This window comes from Natator depressus, chromosome 5, assembly GCF_965152275.1.
Source record: "Natator depressus isolate rNatDep1 chromosome 5, rNatDep2.hap1, whole genome shotgun sequence".
In the NCBI taxonomy this organism is placed as follows: Eukaryota; Metazoa; Chordata; order Testudines; family Cheloniidae; genus Natator; species Natator depressus.
In genome coordinates, this window is record NC_134238.1 from 97,711,593 (window position 1) to 97,723,804 (window position 12,212).

At 45.6% G+C, this 12,212-nt stretch overlaps 1 protein-coding gene across 1 annotated transcript in view; it reads right to left on the reverse strand.

The window, feature by feature from the left end:
• CFAP95 (cilia and flagella associated protein 95) overlaps nt 1–5,781 on the reverse strand; it is a 41,701-nt gene extending 35,920 nt beyond the window's left edge. Inside the window, exon 1 of the mRNA XM_074954080.1 lies at nt 5,617–5,781. Within this exon, the coding sequence (XP_074810181.1) occupies nt 5,617–5,714 (98 nt within the window). The 5' untranslated portion in view covers nt 5,715–5,781. The remainder of the gene's footprint in view (nt 1–5,616) is intronic.
• Between the last annotated feature and the right edge of the window lie 6,431 nt (nt 5,782–12,212).

Consider the following 12,212-nt stretch of genomic DNA (forward strand, 5'->3'; position numbering starts at 1 on the left):
GAATAATATTGGGATCTCTGTTACACAACTCTTCTATTGTAGCCAATAATGGAAAGAAGCATTATTCCTCCCCTGCATATTTATTTAATTTTGTTTGTTTATTTTTGTTTGCAAAAGGGTAAGGAGGGTAAGGAAACTAAAGCTCCTCTCAGGGAACAGAGGGAGAGGACGGAAGGTATGATCTCCAAACCCACAGAACCTGGGGATCTTTGGGAAACTTTACTCCAAACAATCTGGATTCCAAATGTTCCACAAGGAAGCTTTCCCTCTGCAATGATCTGCAGGCCTGGCTCCTAATTCTTTGTGGCAAAGGAACCATACTGCCATGGGCCACCTCCCACCACAGCAGCAATACATCACTCTGCAAACCATGGACAAGACCCTGATGCTACCACACTATGAGCAGCATTAACTTCTGTGCTAATCATAATTCCACTATGATAAGGCTGAGAGGGGATAATACCATGATGTTCGGTGCTTTCTTCTTCTTCCCTAGCATACTCATGACTGCCAAGCTCTGAATTGTGGAGTGGGAGCAGAGGGATTCCAAAGTGACCAAAAATAGCACGTGCATGTCGGAAAGGTGCTGCTCCCCCTCTTCTATGTTCATCATGACTATATTTGGATTGCCAGAGAGGGGCATTTGTCTTATATTCTGGGGATATTTTTGAGATAAAATTACAGATTTAACCTGATATTCAGAGATAGTGATCATCTATAAACCCCACTTAAGGAACACCATATTGACTGGATGGCCACACTATTATATCCCTCCCCTAGTGTTTTACAAACAGAGCAAGGACAAATAAACATAAGAGCTTTTAGGGGGACACAGGGTGGGAAATGGCAAACATATTGCTAAAATAATAAATAGAGACTGTTGACATGTATGTAATCTTTACCCCTCCTACAATTTTGACCTTTGAGATTCAGAGCAAAAGTTTGGTTGTGTGTTTTGTTTTAATGTTGCCCTTTTTACACACCTCTGCACTTTCTAGTACTGATCAAACTACTGTGAGAAAAACCATTCTCACAATTATTTTTACTGGACTGAAAGCACGAAATGCTAGAAATACTATGGTAAAATCTACACTTGCATAATTTCCAGTCCTTTCATGTGTGGGGGTAATCACATTTTAGCAGGGCAAAATTCTGAAAACATTAATTGAGAAAAACTCCTTGAAGTCAATAGATTTTTCAACTAAGGAAAACTTGGCTTCTTCTTGGCCACAAGGCTTCCTAGGTAACTTTAAATGCATTTGAATGTTACAGTTAGAAAAGAATAGAATATAAAAGTGCAAAGAGAAAGTATGTAGCAAATCAGGAGAATTCTCTTACGTGTATTACCTCATCTTTCAGACACTCATTATTATTTGCATTATCATAGTGCCTAGTAACCCTAGTCATGAACCAGGACCAATTATAAAGGAGATGTGTTGTAAAAGCAAGGCAACCTGGTCACTCATAATCATTAAAGATCCCATGACACTATTTTTGAGAGTAAAGATGTTAACACCACATTCTACAGGCCACTATCCTCTGATCCCGCTGAGGAGTACCAAAAGAAAATATACCATCTGATCAAGAAACTCCCTGCTATAGCACAGGAACAAATCTACACAGACACACCCCTAGAGCCCTGACCAGGAGTATTCTATCTGCTATCCAAGATCCATAAACCTGGAAATCCTGGACCCCCCATCATCTCAGACATTGGCACTTTTACAGCAGGATTATCTGGCTATTTGGACTCTCTCCTCAGACCTTATGCTACCAGCACTCCTAGCTATATTCGAGACACCACCAACTTCCTGAGGAAACTACAATGCATTGGTGATCTTTCTGAAAACACCATCCTGGCCACCATGGATGTAGAAGCTCTTTACACCAATATTCCACACAAGGATGGACTACAAGCTGTCAGGAACGGTATCCCTGATAAGGCCATGGCACACCTGATGGCTGAGCTTTGTGACTTTGTCCTCAGTCACAACCATTTCAGATTTGGGGACAACTTATACCTTCAAGTCAGCAGCACTGCTATGGGTATTTGCATGGCCCCACAGTATGCTAACATTTTTATGGCTGACTTAGAATAACACTTCCTCAGCTCTCGTCCTCTAGCACCCCTCCTCTACTTGCGCTACATTGATGACCTCTTCATCATATGGACCCATGAGAAAGAGGCCCTTGAAGAATTCCACCTGGATTTTAACAATTTCCACCCCACCATCAACCTCAACCTGGACCAGTCCACACAAGACATCCACTTCCTGGACACTACAGTGCAAATAAATGATGGTTACATAAACACCACACTATACTGGAAACCTACTGACCGCTATACTTACCTACATGCCTCCAGCTTCCATCCAGGACACATCACATGATCCATTGTCTACAGCCAAACCATAAGATACAACCGCATTTGCTCCAATCCCTCAGACAGAGACAAACACCTACACGATCTTTATCAAGCATTCTTACAACTATAATACCCACCTGGGGAAGTGAGGAAACAGATTGATAGAGCGAGACGGGTACCCAGAAGTCACCTACTACAGGACAGGCCCAACAAGGAAAACAACAGACCACCGCCCATCATGTACAGCCCCCAGCTAAAACCTCTCCAGCACATCATCAACAATCTACAACCTATCCTGGAAAACAATTCCTCACTCTCACAGACCTTGGGAGGCAAGCCAGCAACTACACACCACACCACAGCAGGAGAGAGCGTGTACTAGAGTGGACAGTGGCAGATGAATGAGCAGTGTCATTCTCGTCTAGATGAAACCCAGGGTCTGTCTACACAGCAAAGAAAAACCTGCCACTGGCCAGGGCCAGCCGACCCTGGCTCAAGGGACTCATGCTATGGGGCTGTTTCATTACTGCAGCCCGAGCCCAGATATCTACATAGTAATCTACATACTGCAGCCCCATAGCCCGAGCCCTTTGAGCCTAAGTCAGGTGACATGACATGACACCACAGAAACACTAACCCAGGAACCAATCCCTGTAACAAACCCTGTTGCCTACTTTATCCCCATATCTACTGTAGCGACACCATCAGAGGATCCAACCACATCAGCCACACCATCAAGGGCTCATTCACCTGCACATCTACTAATGTGATATAAGCCATCACGTGCCAGCAATGCCCCTATGCCATGTACACTGCCAAACCGGACAGTCTCTACGCAAAAGAATAAATAGACACAAATCAGACAGCCGGAATGGTAACATACAAAAGCCAGTAGGAGAACACTTCAATTTCCCTGGACATGCAATAACAGATTTAAAAGTAGCCATCCTTCAACAAAAAAAAACTTCAAAAGCAGACTTCAAAGAGAAATTGAAGAGCTACAATTCATTTGCAAACTTAACACCATTAATTTAGGCTTGAATAGGGACTGGGAACGGCTGGCTCACTACAAAAGCAATTTTCACTCTCTTGATATTGACACCTCCTCATCAATTATTGGGAGAGGACTACATCCACCCTGACTGAATTGGCCTTGTCAACACTGGTTCTCCACTTGTAAGGTAACTCCCTACTCATGTGCCAGTATATTTATGCCTGTATCTGTAATTTTCACTCCATGCATCTGAAGAAGCGGGGTTTTTTACCCACAAAAGCTTATGCCCAAATAAATCTGTTAGTCTTCAAGGTGCCACCAGACTCCTCGATGTTAAACCAGATTTCTTTGCTAAATTCTAACTCAGGTACTTGTATTCTGCCTGTTTGGAATTACCCTTCTTGTTGACGTTGGATCAGTTATTCTTTGTTTCACCCTTTTAAAAACTGTAGTGTAATGTTGCTGGTCAGAATGGCCTCTGGGGTTTGTCTACACAGCAACTAGACACCTGCTTAGGCTCAACGGGCTCGGGCTATGGGGCTGCAGTATGTAGATTACTATGTAGATGTCTGGGCTCGGGATGCAGTGATGAAACAGCCCCATAGCCTGAGTCCCTTGAGCTAGAGTCAGTTGGCCCTGGCCAGTGGCAGGTTTTTCTTTGCTGTGTAGACAGACCCTGGGTTTCAGCTAGACGAGAATGACACCACTCCACCAGGGTCATTCATCTGCCACTGTCCACTCTGGTACACACTCTCTCCGATATGATGGCACCCTCTCCACTTCTCAATACTGTATTCATGACACAACTTTCTTCTTCTGTATGAAATACAAACACAATCAAGTCTTGAATTTTAAAAAAATAAAAAAGTCAAGATAAATACAACCTACTCATATAGACTTTTGCTAGTAGAACAGATACCTGCCAGCTGACAATACAGACTAATCAGGACATATTGCTCCTCTTGTAATCATACTATGAAAGATCATAACTCTCATGCCCAAATCCTACTATGATTATAAAAAATTAAACATTAAAAACCTTTTTACATCTCAGCTTATTAAACAGATCAAAACTAGAAGGTATTCTACATTCTAATCAGGAACATTCTAATTTAGCAACAGCTGAATAGATCGTGTACAATTACATCTGGGAGGGCATAGCTCTTCATCCTGTGTAATGTAACCTGATGCCCTTTATGATTGCTACCAGATAAACACCTGGTATTTATGAAATACCATAGTCTTACAGGAATACAGGAGAGGAAGTGTAGGACATACAAGTAAGGCCACAGTAATGCATCATAAAATACTGAAAAAAGATACATAATAGGAATAATATTACATTACTCAGAGTGAAATACACACATTGTTCTGTGAAACTGCATAAATCCAAAACAACATCAAAGCAATTAAAGATATGTTGGATCATTCTGCTCTGAAATTGAGCTGCCTCTGCAGCTGGTAGCTCGGGGGTGATTTAAAGGGCCCCGGGCTCCCAGCCACCACTACCGCAGCTGGAGCCCTGGCCCTTTAAACCAAGATTTAAAGGGCCCAGGGATTTAAGGCCTTGCCTCTTCCGGTTGAGGCCACGCCCCCTGCTCAGGACTCCGGCGTAGTAAATCCTCTAACTTACTTTCACCCCACCAGCAGGAGATGCTTTCAGTTTTGTTTTCATTTCTTTTTTTTTAAATGAGAGCCTTTACCACCATTCAGTCAGATTGGACACAAGCACTCATGAATTATGACATGTCCAGAGCAGTGGGTTCAATGTAGGAGAGAGGTTTGCTTGGCTGAGGACTCAAGAGGGATGACTGAGAAGAAGGATGGCAAAACTTCTCCCATGCACATTTACCAGCTTGGGCACAAAGGAACAACTGTCTGCATACAACAGTTGTACTGCTTTATCTTTAAGGCTCCTTTATACCGATATAACTCCTCCAGGCTCAAGGCCTTACCGGTTATAACTATTTCAGCAAAAGGAACAAACAAACCACACCCCTAACCCAACCATAGTACGAAAACTGTGTGCAAACCAGGCCAAAATCTACCCACCCCTCCTTGGCCAAAGCTCACCATAATGTAAAAACCCAGGGGAGTGACTTTTTGCAAGGGTGTCCTATATATAGCAGAACATAACACACATCTCTAGGAGGTGTGGAGTACACAAGGGAGCAGCGGGTGTCTTTTCCCCCGGGCCTTTTGCTGAGTACCACGTATGTTCACAGACGCAGGGATACCGAAAGCGGTGCCCTCTCACCAGCGGTACGTTAGGGTGGGTCTCCCATACTGCACGCAGTGCGAGCGCAGAGTCAAAGCCCCTTTGCGCTCCAGCACGTCTGGGGGTCCTATGTCCATCCTCAGGTGGGTCCCTCTGGCGCCGCACTGCACTGCTGCACTGTACTGACCCCCCGCCCCCAGACCTAAGCACCGAGCCTCCCCTCGCTGCCGTTCACACGCAGGGGCCAGCCCCCTCCAGCTGCTCCGCCCCACTTGCCCACAGAAGCCTCCTTGTTCCCAACCCCTTGGGGTAACGCTGCGCCCAGCTCTCCCTCTCAGCACAGAAATAGTCCCTACAAGATGTTACTTCCTGAGGCCCCAAGTCTCCCAGGTACAATAGAGACATTCCTACGCAGGCGCCGCCTAATCCCCTTGGTAACGAGAGACGCTACGAGGAAGGGGGTGGAGCGAAGAGAGCTTTCCGCACTTCGGCCGGGACTATAAGCCTGTGGCCTCGGAGCGCGGAACGGCCGCCCCGAGGAGGACTACATTTTCCAGCATGCAACGCTCTGCTTTGACCGGAGCGAACAACGGACAATGCGGCGCATTGCATGATGGGAAATGTAGTCCAGTAAACACGAACATATATTAAAGCCGTGATCAAAAACGTGACTTCGTTTTAAAAGGGACTGAGGGGAGTTGAACCCTCCTCCCCCATTTACCGCAGCACCTCACTGCCTAACCTCTCCCATCGGCCCAGCCTGGAGGGCACAAGAGGCAACAAAGAGATAAACAAACTGTGCTGTGATGACTTCCAGTTCCCTAGGGGGCCATGCAGGTATCTCATCATTACCTGTGTTGTCTGGAAGCTGCCAGGAGACCCAGTCATGGACTAGTCCCCCACTGAGCTGATTCCTGCACAAACAGTCCCTGCTAGGGTGACCAGACTTTATACAGACAGTCCCGATTTTGGGGTCTTTTTCTTATATAGGCTCCTATTATCCCCCACCCCAATTTTTCACACTTGCTGTCTGGTCACCCTAGTCCCTGCCCCAAAGAGTTTACAATCTAAGTTAACAGTATTCCTGCTCTGGAGACCAGACAGGCAGGCTGGATCAGAGACAATTTTGCACATACAGTGCTTAATAAATAATTTTGGTTTTGCTCCTGCTATGGTCACAAGAGGTGCCATCCAGCTAATAAAAGATGGCCTTAGAAGCTACAGGTGAAATCCTGGTCCCATTAAGGTCAATGGCAGAAGTCTCACCAACTTCAGTGGGATCAGGATTTCACCGTAAAGGTTTGCAAGATTGGACATGACTCCCACAAGCAGTCTAAATAGTTTAGGACTTTTTTTTTATTGATATTTTAAATCTTCACTCCATTTGGACAAGTAGGTGCATAAATATTGTGATTATAATTGTAGCTCATCAGATGATTTAAAGTTACCTCTAGCAAATAAATCCAAAATAGTATATATAGTTCCACTTACTTTCTATGCCCTCAAATCCGCCTTGTATCTGTGAAACCAGCATTATTCCAAGGAGAGTGTAAATATTCATTTACATAACAGGATTCAGATGGTAAAATGGTAACATTACCTAACAATATCATGTTATTTCTGTTTCTGCTATTACTGGTATTACTTCACTTTTTTGCAGTTTTTTTTTTTAAATATTGTCCAAGTCTTTGGAGATAAGATGCTTTGCTTTAATTTCCTTCTCTATATAAAGTATGGTTTTATTCTGAAAAGCGTTGGCAAAAAGTGGCATTAAGGGGTTTCATACCTATTTTGTCTCCATTATTTTCACATTAAATATGTTCTGTTTACAAGCTTTAAAAAAAAGTGTTTTTTCTAACTATTGGCCCTGCAAATGAGAGTAACTCTGCCGCTTGTGCATCAGCACCTGTAATGAGGATTCTATCGGCCAAAATATGGCAACTGCAACACCTGTGCAAACCCATTGATTTCACCAGTAAATTCACTACATTGTCACTAGTAGAGTAGCACTGGTTTAACAGACTGGAACTTGGCACAGAATTCTATTGTCAAGAAGGAAGAGAAACCTAGTTCAAACTCTTTTACCCTCTTAGCTATGTTAGCTCTGCTGGAATAATAGGAATAAAATGTAGTGGAAGTTTATTTTTTGTCATTAAAGTGGTCAAATAAAACCCTGAATAAATTCAGGGAGCAGATCTGTTAAGTAAGGTGCTTCCATTTTCATTCACTTTTCAGATTAGAGCTGCACTTTAAATATTTATACATGTTGCAGACTGAGTTAATTAACTTTTAGTTTGCCCTATTGAACAACTGAAAAGTGTGTATTTAAACTGCCATTCACTTCTTCCTTTTCAGCATGTCTGTAAATGTTTATGGATGACTAAAGTCAGCTGCCCATTTACTTCTCTTTACAAATTATAATTAAGCCTTTAATTGATGTTGGTGTTCTCTAAGGCTATGTCTACACTACAAAGTTAAGTTGACTTAAGTTATATCAACATTCATCTAGCCCTCTAGTTAAACCACTGTTGCACATCCACACAATGCTCCTAGGACAGTGGAGTGCATCCGCAGTAGGTGCTCTTGCGGACACAGAGAGCAGTGCACCGTGGGTAGCTATCCTACTATGCAACTTGCCACCATCTGCCACTGGTGTTCTGGGAAGGCTTTGCAGTGCCTCATGGGAGAGTGCTCAGTATCCCATGATGCAGTTTTCTCCATCCTATCATTCCATTGGCTTCCTAGTACATTTTATACCACTTTTCAACAGACCCTGTAAACTATGTACCTGCCATCCCTGTCAGAAAGCATGGATCCTGAACTGCTCTCCAATGTTGTGATGACTGTTATGAACACAACGCAGCTGATCCTGCACTATTTCATGAACTGTAAATCTGATGATGACACTGTGGTGTCTGGCCTGCTGTGTGCCATGGTCAGAAACAATTCAAGATTGCTGTTGGCACTTATGGAGCAGCTGCACATGGTGGACTGTTGGTTCTGGGTGAAAGAAACAAGCACTGAGTGGTGGGATCATATCATTATGTGAGTATGGGATGATGATGCAAACATTTCTATCTTTTGGAAGGAACATGAAAATCAAGAGCACATTTGCCATTGAGGCTCTCACAGCTGTGTGTAAGTCTAGCTGTCATTCTGAAACAACTCCATCCAGGTGTACAGCATGGGGAGGGCATGAAAGGCAGTTCTGTAAGGGCTGCAAGGGGAAATGAGCACAGAGGTGTTCTGCCTAAAGTTCAGTCAGGGACCTCAACATGTCTGTTTGCTCCCTGAGCAGCTTTATCTTCTGCTTCTGCCTGTTTCCTATCCTGACTGTCCATTCACAGTTTTTCATTGCTAGTCGCTCTCCATTATCTCTGCTCACATTCTGAAGCACCCAAGCATTGTAGCAACTCCTGGAATATATCTTCCTTACTCCTCTTATTTCGTCTCCTTATCAGATGGAGTCATTCAGTTGGTGTGCAGGAGGAAACCCTCAAGGGCACATCTGCAGATGCTAACAAAACAATAGGCAGAGGCATTATTGTGAGTGCACTCACACCCTTGATCCAAACAAGTTCGAAATACAACTTTCTCACTATCCCTTGGCAGGCACACTGCACAGCAGGAGCCCCAGGAGTTTGGCTGGGGGTAGGGGGCAAGATGGGACAAAGGGTGTGTGTGGGGGGAGGGGTGGTGGTTCAGAGGGATATCACTACAAGTGCCTACGATTATTATTCTGAATACTGGCAGCATTTTCCACAGGCAGGAGTGATAGCAGCTGATATCTTGCTCCTGAGGGTAATGGAGGATGCAAGGTGAAGCTCCTGAATGCATGAGGCTGCAGATCGGGTCCATATGCGGCTCACCTATGTGCTGCTATGGTGCCTGCAAAAGTAATTGCCGATTGGCACAGCAAAGTTTCCTACCACAGGGGGAAGAAACAAGGCAGTCCTCCAAAGAAGCCTTTAGGAGAGGATTGCAGAATACCTCTAGGAAAGTTTCCTAGAGAGCTCTATGGAGGATTCCTGGGACATTCCAGTGTTCATAAACAAACTTTTACGCAGGGTCTCCTCTGCCAAGCTGAACAGGAGAATAAGAAGCCGATTCAAATTGTGTTGGTTATTTTAGTCCCTCTTCTACCCTGATTGAAAAAGAAAAGCATTACCTCATGCCTTTCTGCAGCATCAAAGCACAATGAGTAAGGCTACGTTTTAGTCACAGGTATTTTTATTAAAAGTCAGGGACAGGTCACCGGCAGTAAACAACAATTCACAGCCTGTGACCTGTCCATGACTTTTACTAAAAATAGTGGTGACTAAAACTTGGGGCGAGGCTGCCAGGGGTCCCCATAGGTGCTGGGGGTGGGTGGGCAGCAGCCCAGGAGCCCCACTGGTGCAGGGTGGGTGCGGGCGGCAGTGCATGGCCTGGGTCCCCCAGCTAGTGTTGGGGTGTGTGTGACAGGGCCAGTAGGCCCCATACCTGGCTCCATGCCTTCCCCCCTCCCAACAGCAATGTTTCAGTGTGGGAGGGGGCAGGGCATTGGGGCATGGGATGGGGTGAGGCGGGCTCTGGGTAGCGCTTATCTGGAGGGCTCCCCAGAAGCAGTGACATCCTCCTCACTCAGCTGCTAGGTGGAGGCATGGCCAGGCAGCTCTGCATGCTGCTTCTGCCTGCAGGCACTGCCCCCGCAGCTCCCATTGGCCACTTCCCAACCAATGGGAGCTGCAGGGGCAGTGCCCTGGGTGGAGGCACCATGTAGAGTTGCCTGGCCACACCTCCTCCTAGCAGCTGAGCAAGGGGGACATCACTGCTTCCAGGGAGGCCCCCAGGTAAGCACCGCCCAGTCTGCCTCACCCCCTCTCCTACCCCAACCCCCTCTCACACCCAAACTCTTCTGCTGTGGGGCGCATGGTGGCCCAAGACTGCCCCAGCAGCAGCGGTGCACCTGGTGCAGAGGCTGCCTGAGCTGCCCCTGAGCCAGTCACAGAGGTCACAGAATCTGTGACAAACTTGCAGCCTTAACAATGAGTACTTACCAGAGCTTCCCTCTCCTGCATCAGGCATGCAAGAGCTGGAGTATTGGGACTGGCTAGACCTCCCCAGAGTTTAAAAGAGGTCCTGGCTCACCACGCCACCGGATGTTACTGTCGCCTGTCTCCCATCCTCCTCCAACTCCACTTCCTTGTCCACTATGTCATCCTTGGGGTTCGCTCCAATAGCAACTGTCTCCAGCCCCCCTGAAGTATCAACAGGGCTCTTGGCAGTGGAAGTGAGGTCAGCGCTGAAGATGGCATGGAGATCCTGGTACAAGTGGCATGTCTTTGGTGATGTTCCAGCACAACCATAGGCCTCCCTTGCCTTCTGCTACGCGTGCCTCTGCTCCTTGATCTTTGCATGGCACTGCTATGTGACCCTATCATACCCCTTCTCCATGCCACAAGCAATCTGACCATAGGTATCAAAGTCCGCACAGCTAGAGCAAAGCTGTGACGGCACAGCCTCTTCTCCCCGAAGACCCAGCAGATCCACCACCTCCGGTGTGCTCCAAGCAGGAGTGTGTTTGAGGCTGGGCAGATGCTATCTGAGCTGTCCACGCTGAGCAAACAGGAAGAGCAATTTCAAAAATTCCCAGGGCTTTAAAGGGAGAGGGGCGCATGCCTGTATACTTGGCAGAAGGGCAGAGTTCAAACTGGTGACCAAAGGACTCACAACGGGCACTGTGGGACACCTCCTGGAGGCTGCTTTGGGCGACATAAGCAACACGGTGTCCACACTGACACTGCATTGCCCTAAGCACTGCGCCTCATGTCGAGGTGATTTTATGTTGCTGTAGCAGGAGAGTTAAATTGGCAGGAGGAACATTGCAGTGTGTACACCTCCGTAGTTAGTTCAACATAAGCTGCCTTATGTCACCTTAACTTTGTAGGGTAGACAAGCCCTAATACTCAGCACTTAGTATAATATGTATTATATGTAACTAAAAGAGAAAATAACAGTACAGTAACTCCACTTAAAGTCATCCCGGTTAACGTTGTTTTGTTGTTACACTGCTGATCAATTAGGGAACATGCTCATTTAAAGTTGTGCAATACTCCCTGTGGTCTCAGCTTGCTGATTAACAAGGCAGCTTACTTAAGAGTGGGTCAGTGTACTTAAAGGGGAAATGTGCATATCTCTCTCACACACACACACACACAAACACAGTGTGTGTCTCTGTCTGCCATGCTGTCCCCTCTACGTCCATTCCTGCTGTTGTGTACAGTGTGAGGCTACATTAATGAGTTAACCCGTGAGGGTTCAGCCAATTGCTAGTTCATCATTTAGAAGTAAGGCATTCCCTGGGAAATATCCTACCCTCCGACTTCACCACCTCAACCAAGCTTCACAATCATCATTGCTCTGTACAGTATTAAATTGTTTAAAACTTATACTGTGTGTGTGTGTAAAATATAGTCTTTTGTCTGGCAAAAAGAAAAAAATTCCCTGGAACCTAACCCCCCCTATTTACATTAATTCTTATGGGGAAATTGGATTAGCTTAATATCATTTCGCTTAAAGTCACATTTTTCAGGAACATAACGTTAAGTGAGGAGTTACCATACACAGCAATAATATAGTACAGCAAAAGTGTC